Consider the following 22,249-nt stretch of genomic DNA (forward strand, 5'->3'; position numbering starts at 1 on the left):
ACTTGGAACTTCATCCACAAATTCACTGAGAATTACAGTACCTCCATTCTCATTACTGCCACCACTTTCAGCTCCAATTGACAAAAGGGGGTCCAGCTAAAATTCCTATGTGGTTCTAATGGTATTTCTCAGTTCATTGTTTTAGGAAGAGTCTGGATGATTTTTTCTATTTTTAAAAAAAATCTGTTTAGCAGCTTGCTTTGGGGCCTGGCAGGATGCTTCCCTTCTGTGCCTTTGTACACACACACACTATCTCAGATGGCATACAATTGGTATAATGTATTTCAACTGTTAGTTGTTAATACTAGTGATATACAAACAGTAGCAATTCCAAAGTGAAGAAGTCACCAATCAGTATTATGCTGCCTAAGGAACTTGGCTTGAAATGATTACAGCCCTCTTGTTTGACATTTACTTCTAGCCTACTCCTCTCCTGTGAAACTTTCCTAAAGACACTATATATCCTAATCCGGTTATATCTACAGTGGTGCCCCGCAAGACGAATGCCTCTCAAGACGAAAAACCCGCTAGACGAAAGGGTTTTCCGTTTTGGAGGCGCTTCGCAAAACGAATTTCCTATGGGCTTGCTTCGCAAGACGAAAATGTCTTGCGAGTTCCTGCGGGGTTTTTTTTCTCCCCCCCCTTTTTCTAAGCTGCTAAGCCGATAAGCCGCTAAAAGCCGCTAATAGCGCTAATCCGTGAATGGGCTTGCTTCGCAAGACGCTAGACGAAGAGACTCGTGGAACGGATTCTTTTCGTCTTGCGAGGCACCACTGTACCCCATACAACAGGGCTTGTTTCTGTTCAGTGACCTAACCTGCTTAGTACTTGCCTGATAATGCAAATGAGGCCAATAATTTTTTCCCTTCATCAGTCTGTTGCATCCCACACAACTGCTTCCAGAAAATCTTGAAATGGGTGCTAATTAATTCATTTTTCTGTTTTCTATTAAGGGTGACCCACCCACAGACTTATACTTTATTGTGGAAGTAAACAGTAAGGTCTCCCAGACAGAACCAAGTTACACTTTAAATGAACCATAGCTATTCTTCCAGTATCTTTTCAGTGTAAATAATGTAAGGTTATATCTAATGAAGTAGTGCCATTAGCACAAAGACTGCTGGCTGTGTAACAGAAATTACCGTACCCCCTCTCTCTCCATGCCCCGCTATGTGATCTGCGGATCTCCCAAGTAGATTTGGGGAGGGCACATGAGGAAAAGTTTCACTGCACAACCAGAAATCCTTGCGCTAACTGAATTACTTCATTGGATTCTGCCCATAATCTCTCAGGAATGTGAATGAATCAACCATTTAGGTAGAACCCAACCACATAGATTGGCGTGTGTCCCATCAGTTGGAAACAATCTGGCACCAGGTGGTGTAATTCATATCAAAATTGCTTCATTCGTAGACATTTCAGTGGCATGGGATTGCTCCTGCACTGATGCAGGTGCACAGAAAGCAGCCTCCTTTGTTTTCTCCATATAGACAGCATGCAGTGAGACATGAAGTATTTTATTTTCCCCCTTTAAGTATTTATTTTGGTTATGGCTTACCCATCTTAAACACAAGAGATGAAAAACAGTACCCCTTTTTATTGTTTTATTTATTTTTGTTTACATAACCCTTAATCAACATGGATTTATCACTGCCCTCCCCCGACACCCTGCCCCAAATCTCCATCACTTGGTGGAAATTTTTATATGCAACAAGGCTTTTAAGCAATCAAAGACTTGTCAATTCAATCATCCCTTCCTTTAACACTAAAAAATAGGGGTGTGCCACAATGCAACACAGCTCTGTTGCCACCCAGTGGCTACTACTTCAGGTAGTTCTGCTAAGTATTGCAAATTCTGCTCCCTCTCTGGTAGGAATTTACAATGCTAGTGCAGTTTGCCTCTAGTTCTTCACTATCATCCTGGAAAGCTGCTCCAGGGATTTAGCAGTTCTCCCCCACCCTACAAAGACTCCACCATATTGCCATTGTTCAGAAACTATTTGAAGTAAATGGAGCATTTCTAACATACTAAGCTCACCCACATTGAAAAACCCCTGAGCTTCCTGTTGACATCACTTCTATTGGTGTTCATATAAATGCCGAAGAGAGAATTCATACATATCAGATTAGGAAATAGGCTTATGTTAGCTCTTTTTTTGGTGGTGTTGGGGTGCAGGATGCACACCATCTCTCACACTGACAGGAAGGGGATCCAATGCTTACACAGCCAAGGTGAGTTTACAGATTGGACAAAACTACAAACGGCTTCCAGAGTGGGTCAGTATCAAATTAGTTACTGTAAACTATCCCATATTACAGAGGAAAGGAGATTATATAGCTTCAGCTCCCAGCACCATGCTTCCTTCCCATGGGAAAAAGCTTATAAGAAGAAAATATAAATAGTTTATTGCAAGTATTCTAATAGTTGATTGAAGCAAAACTGCATGCGTATGGTGGGAGACACATTAAGGGGAAGCAGCAGGAACAGTTTATGTCAAGGCAAATGGTTTCAGTTCATAAATCTAGACCAGAAGTTATTCACCCTAGAGTGCAAGGAGCTGACCTGGTTAAACACAAGACAATGTTTCTTTGACAAAATCATACACAGACACACATACACACACACCAACAGAGGGAAAAAAAAGATCAACAGAGCTGTCTAGGAAAGGTAAGTAATAAGCTGATGGGCAACTCAAGCTGAGAATGAACTTCAAGTAGTTTGGCAACTACCTACCTACAGCAAAAGTTAACAGCCCCTACAACACTGAAAAAGAGCCTATGATGTGTTTTTGCTGGTACAGCAGTGAAATTCCTTATACTGTAGAAAAGAGGACAGCCCCTTCAGCAGTATATAGAAGCAGCTCTCAACTTCAAATACCTTTCTGGTGTCAACCCTAATCACAGGATACATAGCTTCATGTCAAGCCTGTAAAACACACAGCCTAAAGCCACATGCAGCACCCCAGCTACACACTGCAGCCTAGCAGGTTGCTGACAAACCTCCAACAAGTCTGCAGAAACGGAAGGAACACAAGTTGGTAAATAAAACCCTGGCAGACAGCAATAGTTTGCATCATTTTAGTGCCCCATGGAAATACCCGGTTGATGCTTAGCTTCCAACTCAATAAAGGAGCTTCATTTATACATCTCTCCAGATACTCAAAACTGTGGCTGGGAAAGATGCTAGCTAGTGCTATCCAGAGTAATTTGGAACTACATGAGGTAGAACTACAGTATAGACTGAAAAACCTATTTCTATAACCACTGATTTAAAAGAGGGCGGCAACATTACCAAACCAAAAAAATCAGGATCATGCCTAAGATAATTCCTCATTCTCGGTTCCTGTTAATATGAATACACTAGGCCAGTAAAACAGAAAAGTAGGTTCACTGGAATATTTGTCACCACAAGCTGTCGGGTAACAGTCAAAAGCTCATGCAAATTATATCCCAAGTAAATTTTTAGGTGTCAGTTGCTTTTCTAAGCTCTCCACAAAATGCTAGACTATTGCACTCCTTAGTGATACCCCAGTCACCAAGTATGACAGAAGCAAGAGGATATGCACCTATGTGAAAATGCTGGCTATTAAGGCCAAGGAGGTTTGGAGCTGCCACCACTCAATGTCAGTGTTGCATCTAAATAGGTTTTTAAAGACTGGGTCCAAGAGTCTTTGGACAGTCAATCTATTCAGCAGTCTATATATAACACATCCTCAAAAACAGGCTTTTTCTTAATGGCATTATCTTACCAAAACTAGAGAAATGCAAAACTAATAATGCAACCTAAGTGAGCAAAGCGTTAGGAAAGCTGGGGGAGAGATTAATGGCTGACGCAGGACAAAGCTTCGAAGTGGGTATTACTTCTTCACAAATAAATCCTACCCCTCCAAACAACAACAAATGCTGAAATCTCCCTGTTCACTAGAAAGGGCACAAAGACCTATTCTGCTACACTAGCACTTCCTTCAAGCAGGGAGATGAACAATTCCTTAACATGGTTTGCTGAAGAGGCTGCTTCCATTTTATACCCCTTAAGAAGAATTGGTTTTGAAAGAAAATCCTCCCTAGACAGCAGCTAAGAGATCTTTTTTAAAAAAATAAAATAAATAAGGAATTTGTTATCACAACTTAAAAACAAGACACGTTCAAAGTGCAAATTTTCTTTTACCAGTCTAGCACCCATTCTTGTTGCCTCTCCTACACAGGGCTTTTGCAGCCAGAGCAACTGTAGAAAAGGATGGCACCCCTTATGAAAAAGTGAGCACCCGAGTGCCAGAATCCCCTTCTCTCTCCTTACTGAGGCAGAAGGAAGGATGAGAGAAAGGGGGAATATATGCTGTTTTACAGCTCATCCTGCTGAAGGGTCCTAAAGTGCCAAGCTATATTCCCAAGCCCTAGGAGAAGTAGGAGCCTGCAAAGGGTCAGAATGTAATAATGCATAGAAAAAAATGACGTGACTGGGAGGTGCAAAGTAGGGTTTTGAAAATGAGATACTGATCCAGAATACAAACACCTTCAATCTTGCAACATTGGTCAAGAAGCAGGAAGTTTGCTTACTGTGGAAGGGCAGGGAGAGGGATAGGCTCTGGCTGCTTCCCTTCACTGCATTACAAGAATTCCTTGCTTTGTCAGTCTCTGTGTAAAGGCAACATTCCTCTCCAAGAAGGGAACTGCAAAAGAATGTGTAGTGATCCACTCTGGGAGGGAGGAGAGGTGGGGCAGAGGGGGAGCAGGCCCTTTAGTTATTTGACTAGTAATTTAAATGTTTTAGTTTCTCTATACTGAATAAGCTTTTCCCATTTATTTATTTTTTAAATACAAGTTCAAGTTGTCCCAACACCCATGTGCTCCTTTTCCCTACTAAGGTCCTGTAGAATCAGAATCTTCAATTAGAACTTCAGTGGTCGCTCCAAGGATCTCGGTGTTCATGACCAGCCCTTCCGTACTCTCGCCACTAGCAGTGCCAACAAAGATCTTCCCATCGGCCATCAGATTGACCCGATCACCCCCACTGCAATATGCCTTGGGCATCCCGTCAGGGTTCAGCAGTAGACATTCTCCAGGAGTGGTGTTTCCAAGGGGATCTGGAAGAAGGGGGAGGCCCTGGCCATCAGTGGGCGGGACAACCGACTCTGGATTGGTACCCAGGATCTCAGTGCTGGTGATGAGGGCGCCTGCATTGGCTGCCAGGGCTTCAGCAATAAGCACCTCTGGGTGACTCTTAGCCTTATGTGCTACAACGCTGTCTTTTTTCTCAAACTTCTTTCCACAGATATTGCATGAAAACTGGTAAAATGTATCTGCGTCATGCTTTTTCATGTGCCAGTTCAATGAGGCCTTCTGTCGGCAGGTGAATCCACAGATCTCACATCTAAAGAAAAAAGTGGGGTGGGGAAAGAAATATAAAATATGGCTGTAAGAATAAAGTATTGTAATTTACAACACAAGGGAAACCTAGCCTCAGTCATTGGCCAAATGAGTTGCTCCACCTTACTCCTTCCTTGCCCCAGAGGTCCTTAGTAGACCTGTTCCCTGTTAGGCGAGTAGCTGAAAGGTGTCACCAGTGTGAGGGCAGAGAAATTCTGCCTGAAGAAATCTGGCACAATACAGATGTTATTTCTGCTGCTGATACTACAGGAATGTGATTCTTTATACAAATATTTTAGAGCACCTCTGGCCTATCAAGTTGGACAGAAGAATTCGAAATAAGTTGAGAAAGAAATAAGAGTGGAATACAGAAGGGTAGCCTAAGAAAGATACCCAAAGATGTAGCTGTCTAATCCCTCATGACTAGAGACTCAGGATAAAACATGACATTACTTACTGTAATGGCTTCTCGCCTGTGTGGATCATTCGGTGAACTGCCAGATTGTGAGAACTCTTGAAAGCACGGGCACAGTATTCACAAATATAATCCCTTTGATCTGTAAAGCAGCACACAGTATTCTATAATCAAGTCTTGTTCCTAATCAGATCCCTATTTGTACATCTGGAAAATGCCTTAATGCTCCAATCATAATACTCATGTTTTAAAATGTTTTCCTTGTAAGAGTGAGGGGGGCTGTTTAACAGCAGCAGGGATATATTTCTCAGCTGAAAATACATTTGTATATCACTACCAAGCCATTCCTAGATGTTACTTTCATGCATTCTTACTTTTTCTTTTCCAAAAAGACTCCAATGAAGAGGGAAGGCATGGAAAACCTCCACGCTAGACTTGCAAGGTACACAGGGAGGAATTCAGTGTCACACTCTTCTAGTTGCTCCATCAGTGCAAGCATTTCTGTTTGCCCAATGGACCAATCCCCCCCCATGCTGTTCTGGGTGCTCTTCTGAACCCAGTGTATTTAAGGGAGGAATGGGAGGGGAAGCCCCACTGAACTAGTGGGAACCTTTGTGCTGGCTACTGTGCTGCATTAGTTGAATCCAGGCCAGACTATTTTTTTCCTTGGGCCAATCACAGGTAAATTGTATTTCTCTTTGAAGACTATTACAGTTACACATTGCCCACATTAAGGTGCCTGTAGGCCACAACTTCCATACAATATACACAAGCGAATAAATGTGCATACTTGCACAAAGCCCTTCCGAAACTTCACCCACAACAGACACTGTCCTTGGAAGAAACAGTCCGGGTTAGATCAAAACAAATGCAAGAACAAACAAGAGCCATAGGGAAGTAGCCAGAAATAGGAGGTAGGGCCAGATTTCTCTATAAGGACATAAAACAGCTTGATAGATATAATGTAAAATACTTAATTTGCATCTGAGTAACAGTTGCTGGTCATTTCGTTTTTATATATAAATAACTAGTATTTCACTTGTTTCCCCCTCTTCCTCACATCAGTTGGGGAACCTCCAGACCATGCTAAATCAGGCCCATGAGGCCAGCCAATTTGGCCATCACAGCTCTTTGTGGTCAGCCATGGTCATCTATCATTCACCTGATGTCTAGTAAAAGCTGGCAAATTTAAAGAACACAGTATACAAGCCCCACTGCCAAGGGAAAATTGGAAGCATACAGCTTAGATTGCTCTCTTGATTGTTCCTTTGCAGCAGGGCTTCCATTTGCCACTGTTCAAACTGACTGCTGAATGCAAGCACCACTGCTCTCTGGTGGGTTAAGATCCTTCTGATCTATCAGTTTACTGATACGTCTGCCTACTTTTCAAAAGTGGTTCCCCACTCCTGCCCTACAGATCAGATTCAGTGTGAGGGGTATACAACAAGAGAACCCAACTAACTTTAGGAGGTTGGACCTAGTATTTTGCCTACTGCTTTCTTCTGTACTAGTCATCGTCAACATTTTGAGTGTTTATGTGTAGCAGATGGTCTACTTTCTTATTTGAATACTGACATTTCAGTTTACTTTTTGTGAATGTCAGAATATATGTATCCAGACAAAATTTCTTCAGGATTGTTTAGATCTAAACACTGACACACTTGAAAAGTTTCAGGCACCAAAAATTAAATGGAGGGGGAGAAGTGTGCTCATTGGAGAAAAGGTGGGCTATTAGTGTAATAATAAGTAAATAGTTAAAGCTTAATATTAACCTTTGCCAGAAGTGTGTTAAGAGTAATTGCAGCTCCTTTCATATGGAAAAGGATGTCAACATCCACTATATGGAAGAAACTGATGAACAAGCCACCAGGATTAGGTATACAGATTAACCTCCTCCCCTCCCTATCAAGTTCATATTTTTGGGTTGGTTTGATGCTGGCTTGTGATAAAAACTTTGTGATCTAGCATAACCTGCAGGTGATTATTTTCAAAGCTAGTTTTAGCTGTGACCAAATACCTAATGGGCATTTTAAGGCCCAAATACACAAAGAGAACTCCTCCACCTTTGCACTGAACGTTTTATTTCTGCATTTTATTAAACACTGGAATTGCTACAGTTTCTATTTGTTGTGCACGTCACACCTGGATTGAGGTTTCACACACCCAAAAAGAAAAACTATTCATTTTCCTCCAGCAGCAGCTGGTGGAGCCGTGTTGCTTACCTAGCTTCCCAATGCAGAGGTTGCCACCAGTAACTGAGAGGCGGCATGGAGTGGGCAGTGTTGGGAGCAGCAGACTGGCTCTGTCACTGTGCCTGCACTACACTGCTCTCCCCCCCCCCGCCCCCATTAGCGGCAACAACCTTCACATTGGGAATCCAAGTAAACAACACCACACCACCCTGCTGGCCGCTACTGCTTTCGTCCTATATTCTTTAGCAAAGTGTGGCAATTTTGTCTTATAGCCTATATTACCTGTATGGTGTTTGGCATGCCGCAAAAGTTGCTTCTGGAGCCGAAATAGTCTCCCACAAGACGGATGAGGACATACATATTTTTTTTTCAGCAGATGCTGATATTTGATGTGATGCTGAAAACAAGGGAAACTTAGAAGGTTCACAAATATTAAAAATAGTAACAGAAGAAAGGTTCACTGGTAAAGTCAAGCCCAGCATTTGTGACACTTTAGTACATGCATATAAAGGGCAATAAGGCAACATTTATTTTCTTTATTAAATTTACATCCTGCCTTTCCTCCTAAAGGATTTTCTACCAACTCATGGTAGTATGAGGGCTAAGGAAAATAGCACTGATTACACAGGCCTTAGAATTATTTATAACTAAAAATAAATAGATGCAAACAGATAGTAATAAAATATTCTCACCTGCAAATAGCGGGGATGTGCAAGAACTGTGCCACATCCTTCCATCTCACAACGTACGTATTGTATTGGGGGCTTTTTCCTAAGGAAAAAACAGGAGAGAAGAAGATGGGGACAGAATGACATGGAGTACTATTACAAATGTAGACAATATACTTTTCTAATGAACACAGAGAGGTGGACTGCAAGGGGTGAGCAGTAAAAGAAGCCACATTAGTCTTTTGACATGGAAAAATTCTTTGAAAAACCTCAATAAAAATGTTACTTTAAAAAAAATGATTTTTCTAGAGTAATTGTGATTTCTGAAATCCTTTGCAGAAAAACATCTGCACTGTTGTGTTCAACACAACTTCTGCACCCCCTTCCTTTAGGGCGTGACTCTTAGAGGGACAATTTATCACTGAAGTAGCCAGCCACCCCCAGAAGCAACTCTTTGGATCACAATGTATTTGGAAGTTAGAAATGTATACAAGCTGCGTCATTATCCTCTTAACAGGATGGTTTGCAGTTGGGACTACGAAGTTTCGTTTAGGTTTTCTTGCTTTTGTTTAACCATGAATATTATAAATGGTTCCATTAGAGTTACATAATAAACATTTCAAAACAACTCACTTTACAAAGTATGCAAGAACTGAGCAGGCAAATGAAATACAGTATAGAAAAAGCAGCACAGAATGGACCTGAATCAAGGATAGAAATTTAATCACTCCTGTAAACATACTGTATCAAATGGGATTAGGTTATTCAAAAAGAGACTAGTGTAAGCAAGCCTTTAAATAAGCCCACAGAAGGTACTAGTTTGTTCCCATGCAGACTGTAGAGAAGGGAAACCTGCTATGATACATAGAAGAGTCTTTCATTTTTTATATGCAAAACTAAATGCATGGGGAGGATCTGCCTCAGCAGAACTTTAGATAACCAATATCCAGTTAGCCAAGTTTATATTGTATCACTATATTAAGATAGAAAAAGTAAAAGAAGCTCACCTCCTTTTGGGAAGTCGTGGACTCTTGTCATCTTTTCTCCTCCTTCCTCTTCTAGAACAAGACCACAAGGACAAAAGCGAAAACAAAGAGAAAAAGAAAGCACATTTACTGATGTACATGCAAAGGGAACTATTCTTCAGATGGCAAGTTGATTAATGACAAAAATCTACCACTAAAATAAAACAAGTACAGAACAGAACAAGTAGCTTATTCACAATAAAATGTAACTTATTTACATATATTTCTGTTATCCGGCTGGCACAGAACTCATTCTAACACAACCAACCCCCAAGCAAGCAGATGTAAAGGACCCCTGGACAGTTAAGTCCAGTCAAAGGCGACTGAGGTGGGGCACCCATCTTGCTTTTCAGGCCAAGGGAGCCGGTGTTCACCCACAGCTTTCTGGGGTCATGTGGCCAGCATAACTAAACCGCTACTGGTGCACGGAGGACTGTGATGAGTGCCAGAGCACAAACGCCTTTTACCTTCCTACAGCAGCAGTACCTATTTATCTATTTGCAGTGCTATGCTTTCAAACTGCTAGGTTTGCAGAAGCTGGGACAGAGCAACGGGAACTCACCCCACAATGCAGATTCGAACTGCCAACCTTCCAATGGGCAGGCCCAAGAGGCTCAGTGGTTTAGACCACAGTGTCACCTGCGTCCCAATGTACAACTTTCAGAAGATATAAATTCTAGTATTGCAACATGTTTTTTCTAATAGGAACTTCTTTTCATTAAGGGATCTCTCCAGAGACCTAAAATTTTTGCTTGGCTTCCTAATCAAACCAATTCCTTGAGGTCTTATCAACTCCTCCCTTCTAGTCTTGAGGTATATGTGTGCAGGAAAAGTAAAGTAAAATCTTTGAAATGGGGTTTTGTGAAAAGTACACTGCTGCCTTCTACTTCAAAAGCAGAAGGAAGAGATATAATCCCTCCCTCCTTCTCCTCTGTGAAGGGAAGAGGAGGTAGTCTCTCTCTCACAAGATTATTGTTATTTATTAAACTTATTAGTTTTTTATTTACTTACAAAAACTCAGTGACTTAAATATAGATAGTCTTTTGCAGAAAATGCAAGCAATATCCTTGCCACTGTTGCTGTTTCTTTGAACACTCCCGTGGGAAGGGTGAGAAATCCCTGATCATCCCCTCTATGAAGGTTCTCGAAGAGAAAAGTGAGGTGTCTTTCCCTTCCCACTAAGTCCTAGCATGCAGTCCTCAATTTGGCCAAGAGCATCTATTTAGGAGGGAAACAATTAGCCAACTCCAGGACCATCCTTTGCCCCTACCCTCAGTACCACCAATACAGCATGGATGTTAGAAGAGCACAATGCTTTCATACACCTTAAAATTCTGAAATTTAATTTGTGTACACAACACAACTGCAGGATCTAGTACTCCTTCCCCTCAAAAAGAGAAATGCTGCAAGTTTCTACATCTTATCTAGTAAACAAAGACCCAAAACCATGAGTGCAGGTAATCTCCTATAAATGATCAGATGCCACAGGTTCTTCAAAAACAAATGAATCTAATGTACTTGTACAATGAAACACTCCCCATCCTAAATCTGTTCTGGATTTCCTCCTCAACCCTCCAGAGAATACCGTATTTTTCGCCCTATAGGACGCACTTTTTCCCCTCCAAAAATGAAGGGGAAATCTGGGTGCGTCCTATGGGGCGAATGCAGGCTTTCGCTGAAGCTTGGAGAGCGAGAGGGGTCGGTGCGCACCGACCCCTCTCGCTCTCCAGGCTTCAGGAAGACATCCGCAGCCTAGGCAGCCCTGCAGGAGTTCCCGCAGGGCTGTCTAGGCTGCGGATAGCAGCCTGCTTCCTGGAGCACCGGGCGCACTGAAAGCAGAGCGCCCGGCGCTTCAGGAACACATCCGCAGCCTACCGCCCTGAAGCAGAGCGCCCCTCGTGACGGGCAGACATCCGCAGCATGGGGAGCCCTGCAGGAGTTCCCCGCAGGGCTCCCCTCGCTGCGGATAGCAGCCTGCCGCCCGGTGCGCAGAGCACCCTGAGGCAGAGCGCCCCTCGCGCCGGGCAGTCATCCGCAGCGTGGGGAGCCCTGCAGGAGTTCCCCACAGGGCTCCCCTCGCTGCGGATAGCAGCCTGCCGCCCGGCGGGCAAGGCGCGCTGAAGCAGAGCGCCCCTCGCGCCGGGCAAACATCCGCAGCGTGGGGAGCCCTGCAGGAGTTCCCTGCAGGGCTCCCCACACTGCGGATAGTAGCCTGCCGCCCGGCGGGCAGGGCGCGCTGAAGCAGAGCGCCCCTCGCGCCGGGCAGACATCGGCCAGCCCCACAAGCTCGGGAGAGAGCAGGGAGGCGCAGCGCCGCCATCCCGCTGTTCCTCGACCTGGTTCGGTTTCCCCGACCTGGTTTTGGGGGGGGGGGAAATAAAGGGGAAAAAATTTCCTTTATTTCCCCCCCCAAAAACTAGGTGCGTGCTATGGGACGAAAAATACGGTATTTGGGATGAGGGTGCAGGAAGAAGAAGAAGAGAGAGAAGTGAAGTTCCATTGGGTGAATGAAAGTTGTTCTGCTTATGCAATGACTTTGTTAGATTCAACTCAATAACTTATTTGTGCTCAGTGTAATGCCATGCAAAGTCAGCAGATAACTTTGATGTTGGTAGACTAGCAGAAAGTAATGAACCAGACATTCTTCTTGGCTTTAAAAATCTACACAACCACTCAACTGTAGACTTCATAGCATGGGTGATATAGAAATAAATCTTCCAGATCCAGTACAAAGCACATACGTGGCCTTTAATTTTGATCACATTACAGTACACAAAGCCACAGAATTTTACTCACTTCCTAGGTGGTTCCTCATCTTCTCGGAACTCACTTTCTTCTTTGACTTCCACCTCCACTTTAATCTCTTTCTGTTTCTCTTTTTCTTCTTTTCCCTTCCCTGTTTTTTTCTTCTGCTTTGGAGCTTCCCTGCAGAAACAGACATCACATATTCTCTACTTCAGGAAACCTTTCATCTGCAGTTTGGCAACAACCTGAATCTTTTAGACAATTCTTCAACATGGATTTTGAGGCACTTTCAAGTTTTCATGTTTGCTATCCCTGTAATTAGTAAACATGCCTTGGTCTCTGCCAATTTTTAAAGAGTCCAGTTGCTCACAAAAGTGGAAACTTAATATTTATGTGTGTGTTTCTAACTATGGGTCTGAACTGGCAGCTATTCCATTAGCCCATCAGATTAACGACATAAAATTCCTTTTTGCTTGGAAAATGGAACACACCTGTCTAAATGTGGTTTATAGGTTTCATCTCTGGGATCATCTTTGAAAGGAACCTCTTCTTCACTGATAAGCATTTCTTCTTCATCACTGTTGATGCAGTGAAGAGGAGAAAAGAAAGAGAAAGGATGAACAGAATTTTTATATCAACATATTCCTGAACACAGAAGAGAACAGTATAAACTTCATACACTTTTTCTGGGCCTTACAATATTATGCACAGAGTACACACTAGACAAAAGGCACTTTTTCTGGAACATGCAACAGAGACAGCAAGCTATCTGTTAACTTGCTAGGAGGCTGCATCAGCAATAGTTCAAATAATCCAATAACAGGAATCATATTGCAGGGTAGTGGGAATGCAAGTAGAACTAATATTATCTAAATCATTCTCTCTCTTTGTAACAATCTCCTTAGATATATCTTCTATTTTCCTATCAATTTCAATGGTTAAAAACTTAGCCCTCATCAGTTCTAAAACTGGCTGACCATTTATTTATATGGTAGACAGTTAATCCCCAATGCTTCAAACCTCCAACCCCGGCTACTGGCAATATTTCTATCAGGTAACATATTAGGGCCACAGGTTAGCTTTCCCTAACTTTAGGTCATCATTTAAGCAAGTCAGCCTCTGAATTAATTCAAGGCACCAGACATCTGTTATATTTGTATAATCCAAGCATCTTTGAGCGATATTTTAGCCTGACAGCACCCTGTTTGAATCAGTTTCTTATGCACAAACCAATATTCTAAATACACTAATTATGGAAGAACACGGCAATCAAAACTTACCTGATTCCAGCTGGAGATGAATGCTCTTCTGTGACCTCTAAAAGTGAGAAACAAAAGCATATTTTTATCTTAATAAGTATGGGCAGTAATCATCAGCATCTGAGAACTTATATGTACAGTGGTACCTCAGGTTAAGTACTTAATTCGTTCCAGAGGTCCGTTCTTAACCTGAAACTGTTCTTAACCTGAAGCACCACTTTAGCTAATGGGGCCTCCTGCTGCTGCCGCGCCGCCGGAGCCAGATTTCTGTTCTTATCCTGGAGGAAAGTTCTTAACTTGAAAAACTATTTCTGGGTTAGTGGAGTCTGTAACCTGAAGCGTATGTAACCTGAGGTACCACTGTATATATCACTGTAGTGCTGCATCAAAATGATGCAACATGTCAAATATCCGTATCATGGTTACGTATGGAGATACTGTTTCCAATTTTGCACAAAAAGGACAGTACATAATATGTAAGAAAATTACAACCCAAGCCACGCAGGCATCAATAGTAATGAAATGTGTTGTGTGAAATGCTAATAGCTTGCATTTTAACAATTAAGCTATATTTGCACCTGGTCTGTGTTGCACGTGACTACATGGGCAAAAACTATTTTTAGTAACTGTCAACTTTAAGGCACAATACTAATTTGTGGCTTTCAAATCCTATAAATTTTATGCTTTACAATAAGGTTGGGGAACTTCAAATGCAGTCTTCCAAGCCTCTCCATCTGGTGCTTAGGACTCTCTTCACATCATACCCTAGGCCACACTCCTTACTGGTCCTGCTTTGCATTTTTCAAGGACTGAAAGCAGCACATACCGAATTCTAACTGGTCTGTGTTTGGTTCTGATTTGCAGATGAGCTGCAAAGACCCAGTCTTGGATCTAGAGCTCCGTGAATTATCTGTATCACACTGACGAACAGCAGCTGCTGCCCTGTTGCTACGCCAGCCCCGACTGGGCCTGGCTATACCGACTGGGGTTCCAGCAGCAAGAATATTTGAGACTTCTTCCTCTTCTGTCTCTTCTTTGGGATCTGTGATATAAATATCAGATGGTGATTATTATTTATTAGTTGCTTTACTCATGGAAATGATGCAAAGGGACTTACAGACACAACAGAAATAATATAACCAATTACAATAAACAGGATCAATAAAAACCTTTAAAACCCCCAAATTTTACAAATAAAAGATACAAGCAGCAACCATTTTGTGTGTGTCCAACTGATGTATGACCACCGACAATCACACCACTTTTGGCCCCGGAATAAGCAGGGAGGGCTGACGCCCAACTGCTGACACATGCAATAACCTGGTATGCAACTGCCACGCAAATGAGGAGTTGCCTGTATTACAGATCTTGCCTCACTTATTTTAAATATAGATGTATTTTAAAGGCTTCCAAGGGCAAAAAGCTCAGGTAAAAAGGGAAGTTTTTCCCCTGTGCCTAAAAGTATAGATGGCACCAGGCAAGACTCTTGGGTGAGAGCAGGCAGAGGCAAACCTGGCCCTCCAGCTGTTTTGGGACTACAACTCCCACCATCCCTAGCTAACAGGACCAGTGGTCAGGGATGATGGGAGCTGTAGTCCCAAAACATCTGGAGGGCTGAGTTTGCCAATGCCTGGGTGAGAGAATTCCACAAGCAGGAAATCACCAAGTGAAAAGGCCTGCTCTCCTGTTACAATCCTACAGACTTCCCAGGGCCCACAGAGAAGGGCCTCAAATGATGTACTCAGAGACCAGGTCAGTTTATCTGAATCAAGAATAAAAACAACAACAACACCTTTGCTTTTAGAATCATATAGCTGGAATGGAACAAAAAGCAATGCATTCTCCAGACCACAAAGAATCACAAGCTGGGAGGTGCAGCGCTAGAGAAGGGCACTCTTAGAGTAAATAGCTCAAGAGAAGTTGCACAACATTTATGTAAACTTTGTTTATAAATATTGCTTTTGCTGTGATACTACCCACCCTGTGAAATGGTCTCCCTTCAATATTTAGTCAGCACCAATAGTAAATATGAACCTGTTCACCTGGGCCTTTGATATGTTAGACCAGTTTTACTTTCTCTTAGATATAGATATAATTTTTATACTCTAAAGGTGGTCAATGTGCTTGATTTTTTTAATGGACTGACCTACGTTGTACACTACGTTGGCAACTTCTAGTTTCAAAGAGGAATATAAACTGTAATAAGTAAATAGGCAATGCTCTTTATAATAGGCTGCTCTGTGCAATCACTTTTACACAAAACAAATAACCTCTTATACATTCTTTCTTTCAATGATTGCTTTTGATACTGTTCATTGCACCTATTCCGGATCAAATGCATTTCTTAAAAATAATTGACCAAAAATGGACACATTTTTCCAAGATAACTATCAACACTTGTCTGAAGCTACCAATAACTCTATACACTGTCTAAAAATGTTTGCTCTAACAATTCCAATACTTCTTACCTTCCACAACCTAACCTATGAATCTGTGTGAACAATTAGAGAATAAATCAATAAATGCTGACATGCAGGACACTTGCTGTGCGATTATCTAATGTAAGGCAATTTAAATTTGACTATAGGAAAGCTCCAGCAACGGTAAGGAGAAAGACACCTGCACACAAAGCTCTCCAATAGGAAACAATTTTTCCTACCCTGCAATATTTTGCTCTCTGGGTAAACTCTTAATTTTTTACATTTAAAGAAGGAGAAAAATAAGATTGGGCTTTTAAGAAGAAACAAGACTGCTAATTCAGTGGACAGGGATTTCTCACTGGTACAAACAGCAGCAAATGAGTCTTTACAAAGGACCCAAAACCTTCTGAAAGAAAAAACTACTACAGAGTAGTTGAGTCTTTGACAGAGGGTCCTCAGCAAGTTGAAAGAGAGTTTATATGTCTATATCTAATGACATTTATTTGGCAGAAACAGCTCCTTCAAGGTCCAAGAAAAGGCTGATCAACCCCTCTCACCCCTCATAATCTTAGCTAGCAGAATAGAGGAAATAGGACCTGCAACTCATATTAGAAGACACAGGATGCGGTTACCATACCCTGCTTCAGACATGCCAGTTTCAAATAATTAAATAATGTACTATTTGATTATTAATGAAATGTAGCTATCCTGGAAGTAGGTCTCCCAAATTTTAATTAATTATATTAACAGGAAACCCAAGAGGAAATATATACTAAAGATATCTAAATAGAGACGTTTTCTTTAAACATGTCAGCTACAGATAGAAAGACAGTAAAACTGTTGGATGGCAAAAATTAAAAAGGGTTTTGAAGTAATTAAAGGTGTAAAGCAGGCAAATGAATGATCGGTATCAGTTTTAACTGAAGGTGCATCAGACATAGCCATACCTGATCCACCATCCATTGACAAGATATATGACCAATGTATATACGTACATATGACCAATAAAAGAAGCGATCACATTAAAATTTAAGTTATAATTGCAAAAAAGTGACAAGACAGCACATCCAGATGGGACTCTTCTAGCCTGTGAATTTGACAGTACTGTAGTTTAGGACAGACTGAAGTAGTGCAGACAATGTGAAATCAACTCATGGAATTCATTTACATGAGATGTTTTGATAACCATTAGAATTAAGATCATTTTTAAAAAGGTTTAGTCAAGTTTAGAAAAGAATCTATCAACCAACTGTTATTACCCATAATAGCTAAAAATAAAACAATGGACCGAAGCAATACATCTCCGTGATTCTACAGTTGGTAACAAACAATTTCTACTATTCATGTGAACCTCTCAAGGATATCCAGATGTTTACAAGTTGGGAATGGACTGCCAGGCTAAATACAATTGAGGAGAGTAATTGTATTATATGTGATACATTCAAATCTTACCTTTCACATTCGAAACTAAAGAGGACTGGCAAAGGACTATGACTTAGAGAGATGTGGAAATATCGGACATTGAGGAACATTGGGAACGCAACCGGGAAAAGGGGGGGTGGGAAATGTGGAATCCAAAGGGCGTAAACTATGTTTTATTTAGGCTATATACATCTACATGGTATTCTAAAGTGGGGAACTCGTGGTGGGAATAAGCCGATTTTAGGGGAATGGAAAATAATGTTTTTTTTTAAAAAAAAAAAATTGGGTTAAGGATAACAAGTCTGAATTGAGGAGAAGAACTTGTTGAGATCATTTGAGAGATTTGGAATACAAGGGGGGGAGGGAAGGGGAAGTCCTGAAAGGACGTAATTGGAAAAAGATTTGAAATTGGATGTTTTATTAATTTGTAATTAATTGGAAAATTTTAATAAATATTATTTAAAAACAAACAAACAAACAAATCTTACCTTTCACCACAGTTTTATCCAGGCATCTGAAACGAAATGAAATACATGGTGAATTTCTGCTGAAACCACTAACACAACAGCATGAAAAGTAAGATTTATTCTAAGCATTATATCTGCTTCAACAAAATATATGTTCCTTCTTAGGAAGTTCCATCATTAAGGATGATTGTAGGGGTTAAAGCACTGCACTAGGAACTAGGAAATACATGTTCAAAATTCCACTCAAACACTATCTTTTAGTCTAGCCAATTTCATAGGACTGTTGTGAGGAGAAAGTTGGGAGAGAAAGCATCACATACATTGCTTTGAGCTCCTTAGAGAGGAGATAACCTTTTGTAACTAAGGAAAAGGTACATAGCTGTGCTCACAAGTGCTAATACTATATGTTTAGGAAAAATTCGAGGGAATTATTATTTTTTGCCACAAATGTTGAGAAATGTCCTAAATGTCAGTCTTGGTTTTCCAGTTCTCTCACACAACCACTTCATTCAAGTGCTAAGCTATTTGATTTATTTTATTACAGTTCTTCATTATTTTCAGGGCCAAGTCCTCAGAAAGCAATATATACTTTCTCCCAACACTTTTCCCCACCAAAAAAAAGAGGGAGGGGGAAACTGGACAATGCTTATAAAAGTACTGAGCGTAAGCCAGATTTCTTCAGCAAGGGCCACACAACGCCACCCCACTTCAGGAAGCATTTATTACCACTAACTAGCCACTTCTCCTATGAAGTTAAGCTGACCCTGTATAGAAACTGGCCCTACAACAGTCAGGGGCGTGTGTCTTAATCCCCAATTAGTAATGTAACCGTCGCTAATTAACATGAAGACGCACAGATGATGTCTGCTTCCCAGTGCAGACTTGCACTGCCTGAAATAATTCTGGGGATATTTACCAAGAAGAAAGCCGACTTGAACTCTGTGGGGCTGACTTCAGAGTAAACATGCTCAGGATTACATGCTCAGCGCATGAAGCATTCTCGCATGGGGTCGTTGCCAAGTTCCTGAATGTACGTTTTCTCAATGCCATTAGCGGCAAAGTGGGGATGCGACAGGGAAGCGCGCGCTGGGGGGGGGGGGAGAGAGAGAGAAGCAACCCCTTTCTCTTTCACCAGCGAGCAGCGCCAATACTCACGCGGCGCGCGGGCTCTCCTTCCTGCCGGCAGCGCCAGGCGGAGCGGCGGTTGGTTGCGGCTCAGCCTCGGAGCCGGGCACCGGCGGCGTCTCGGGCCCCTGGTTCTGCCGGGCGCCAGGGCTACTGCGGCGCCGGCGGGGATATTCGGCCTTCCTTCGGCGTGAGGCGGCAGCGGCGGCGGCGGCAGCAGCAGCAGCAGCAGCAGCGGCGGCCGCCCGTCCCCGGTCTCGGCCTCCTCGGAGCACCCGACTGCCGCCGGACTCCTCCCCCTGTCCAGCAGCGGCTGCGGGAGTGGGCGGGGGACGCCGGCGGCCGCTGGGAGGCGGAGCGCTCGCCTCTTCGCTCTCTCGTGGCTCCTGCTGCGGCTCTTCCTCCTGGGTCTCCGCCTGCTCGGGGGCCCCCGGCATCAGAGCAGCTGGCGGCGGCGGCGGCGGCTCAAAGGGCGGCCCAAGCGGCGGCGGCCCCTGCTGCTCGTGACAGCAGCGCCGAGCGCTCCCCCCGCCTCTGTACAGCGGGCCCCCGCCCTCCCGCGCCGAGCGAGGCCAATCGAGAGCGAGTTCGGAGTTCAGGCAGGACGCAAGGTCTCCCTCCTCGCCCTGCGCCAGCCAGTCAGAAGGGAAGGTGCCGGACACACCCCACCCACCGCTCTCCCGACTCCACCAATCGGCGTCGCCAAGGCCGGCTGGCTCAGGACGCTCCAATCAACGGGCGAGCTTCGTCGGGGGCGCGCGCGCGCTGTCGGAATCCTGACCGTGGCGCGCGCGTCGTAGAGCGGAGCCGTTTAACAGTTATCTCTCGCGCGCCAAATGTCCTTCGTTACCCTGAGGAAGGGGCATCGTTGCGGAGGCTTCGCGCTCGCGCTCTCTCTCGAGCTGCCGCTCTCTCAGTGCCGCGCAGTGACGCTGTTCCCGCGAAGCCCTCAGTCCTGCCGTTGTCGCCCCCTCCCCCCCGTCCGCTCCGCAGTTTGGGCCGGTCTGGTATCCCACAGCCTCTTGTTTGGACGAACGAAACGAAAAGAGATTCGGTACCTTCCGAAAACCTGTTTCCCTGAGCTTCACGCCGTCCGCGTTTCTCGGAGCTTCACGTTCGGGAAGGATTTAAAAGGGGGAAAAAAAAACATCGTAGCTTCTCCTTTAAGAAAAAAAAAGCACCGTCGTGTGGCGGGTGAAAGTCGGTGACAAAATGGCGTCCAGTGAGGAGAGGCGGGACTTGCGGAGGACGCGCGCATTTCCGCTCTCGAGGCTAGAACTGCGCAGCTGCCGGCCGAGCCGGCATTATGGGAATTGTAGTTTATAGTATATACATAGTTAGGCGTACAAGCCGAGGAAGAGTGAGTCCCATTGGCCACAGCAGGATTTACTCCTAGTAGACATGCATAGAGCTGGGCTGTATGTCTGAAATCCCACATTCTCTTACCTAGGGAGCAGGACCCAGTACATTTAATGGAACCTATTTCTAAATAAGGTTGCACTGGAAAGCATTATAAGGCCAGAATGCATGCTTCTCTTGGGATAATTCATTGACCACTCCCAAACGACCAACATGCATATCTTCACCTTGAAGAAGTGCATTCCTCTGTCAAACAGCTCTTCCTGATGTTTAGTTGGAATCTGCTTTCTTGTAACTTATTGTAACATTGAATTTACAAAACACTTTGTAACTTTTAATTGTAAACCAAATTAAACTCTTAGTCTGAATACCTATTTCGGAGTTTTCTGCCTGCCTCCTTCATTTTCATATTTTGTAATAGCCTTAACACACATCCAATCCAGAGTTCAGTTCAGTAACAAAAGTAAGCAGAGCCCCTCAGTTGAGCAAAAAGAACAATAATTTTATTGCAAAGCATTATGATGCTGTTAGGACTAAACTCTCACCTAGAGGCTGTCATTGTGAAAGAACACAGTCTCATGGAGTTGTATACATGATGGTGCAACTGTTCCCAATATATATTTAAAAAACCTTTGTATCACTTTCCATATATGTATGCAATTTTAAAATAATCTCTTGCTACACATTGTGTATGTGTGAGAGTGTACTGTTAAGGAACCAGCCAAGTGGCATTAAAATTGGGTTAGAGAGGAGAGAAGAAGCTGAGACTAGTTTAAAGCCAGGTTAGGAAAACTCTCTACAGGCTATGGCCTTCAGGTATACACCTTGAGCTGCTTTAACTTCTGTATGGTACGAAAGACAAGACAGCACACCAAACATGGTTAGATATTATATAAAATGTTACATATTAACAATTATAAGATACTTTTCAAAATGTTACAGAGGAGAAGTCATGGCAGTCTGTAACAGCAACAAAGTTATTAGGGTGGAATTAAACATTGCACTGAGGCGATCCTTTTGTCAGCACAAGCATTTCTGCTTCTCAGATCTCCCTCCACCTGCCTCCCAAGTTGTTCTGGGATTTCACCTGACTCCCCAGGGCTGAGTTGGAGGGGTGCAGGAAAAGGAGGGGGGGTGAAACCCTCTTGCGCTAGCACAACTATTTGGTTGAATTCGGCCCTAAGTCTTTAAGGTACAACCTGACTTGTTTTTTAAATGTTGTCAGAATTGAAGGATTATACTTGTGTTGAATGATATGCAGTGCTTTTTCTGGGGGGACACAGGAGGATGCATACCCCTAAACGTTTTGTGAATCTTTGTACTTTTGTCCATTTACTGTATTTATTTTTTATTTGAACTATAAAATGGTGATTTTCTTGAGTACAAATGAGAGTATCCCTAAACATTTTTAAGGGGAAAAAAGCACTGGTAATATGTATATTTACAGACAACAATTCTATTCAGAAAAATACTTGGTTTGAACAGATACTTCCAGGGCTATATGTAAATTAGCATACAATTCCATCGGGAAAGGTTCTCCAGGTGTCCCTAATTTCCAGGATTTCCAGGGACATCCCTGCTTTAGAGAAGCCACCCTGGTTTTTTATTAGATCCCAGAATGTCTCGCTTTTCCTTAGGATGTCTCTGTTTTCACTGGAGAAATGTTGGAGGCTATGAAATTATCCAACTCTTGAACTGTCTGAAAGCAATCCTGTATAAGGAAGAGGTTTTTTTTTAATATTTAATGTTTTATTATGTTTTTATATTTGTTGGAAGCTGTCCAGA

The 22,249-nt window shown here is 42.8% G+C and overlaps 1 protein-coding gene across 2 annotated transcripts; it reads right to left on the reverse strand.

Moving 5' to 3' along the window:
* Positions 1 to 2,380: 2,380 nt before the first annotated feature.
* Positions 2,381 to 20,800, reverse strand: ZFP91 (ZFP91 zinc finger protein, atypical E3 ubiquitin ligase). 2 transcript variants are annotated; one of them, XM_081843267.1, is made up of 11 exons: positions 19,136 to 20,800; positions 18,002 to 18,027; positions 14,498 to 14,713; positions 13,693 to 13,729; positions 12,904 to 12,990; positions 12,464 to 12,592; positions 9,650 to 9,697; positions 8,667 to 8,745; positions 8,257 to 8,371; positions 5,825 to 5,924; positions 2,381 to 5,371 (listed from the first exon to the last, which is right to left on the reverse strand). In XM_081843267.1, exons 1-11 carry the CDS (start codon positions 19,540 to 19,542, stop codon positions 4,861 to 4,863), a joined length of 1,755 nt encoding a protein of 584 aa, XP_081699393.1. In that variant the 5' UTR covers positions 19,543 to 20,800; the 3' UTR covers positions 2,381 to 4,860. The 2 variants fall into 2 exon arrangements, with proteins under 2 accessions (XP_081699393.1, XP_081699392.1); XM_081843266.1 differs by having other exon boundaries at positions 9,650 to 9,700; positions 19,136 to 20,792.
* Between the last annotated feature and the right edge of the window lie 1,449 nt (positions 20,801 to 22,249).

The sequence above is a fragment of the Podarcis erhardii genome (genome assembly GCF_964252035.2).
Source record: "Podarcis erhardii genome assembly, chromosome: 1".
Taxonomy (NCBI): domain Eukaryota; kingdom Metazoa; phylum Chordata; class Lepidosauria; order Squamata; family Lacertidae; genus Podarcis; species Podarcis erhardii.

Excerpts from the sequence above, each read along its gene's own strand:
- ZFP91 (XM_081843266.1), bottom strand. The coding sequence starts at position 19,542 with ATGCCGGGGGCCCCCGAGCAGGCGGAGACCCAGGAGGAAGAGCCGCAG. Across the intron at positions 12,593-12,903 it reads TATAAACCACATTTAGACAG|GGAAGCTCCAAAGCAGAAGA; the intron begins GTGTGTTCCATT and ends CTGTTTCTGCAG. Across the intron at positions 5,372-5,824 it reads ACAGGCGAGAAGCCATTACA|ATGTGAGATCTGTGGATTCA; the intron begins GTAAGTAATGTC and ends TTTTTTCTTTAG.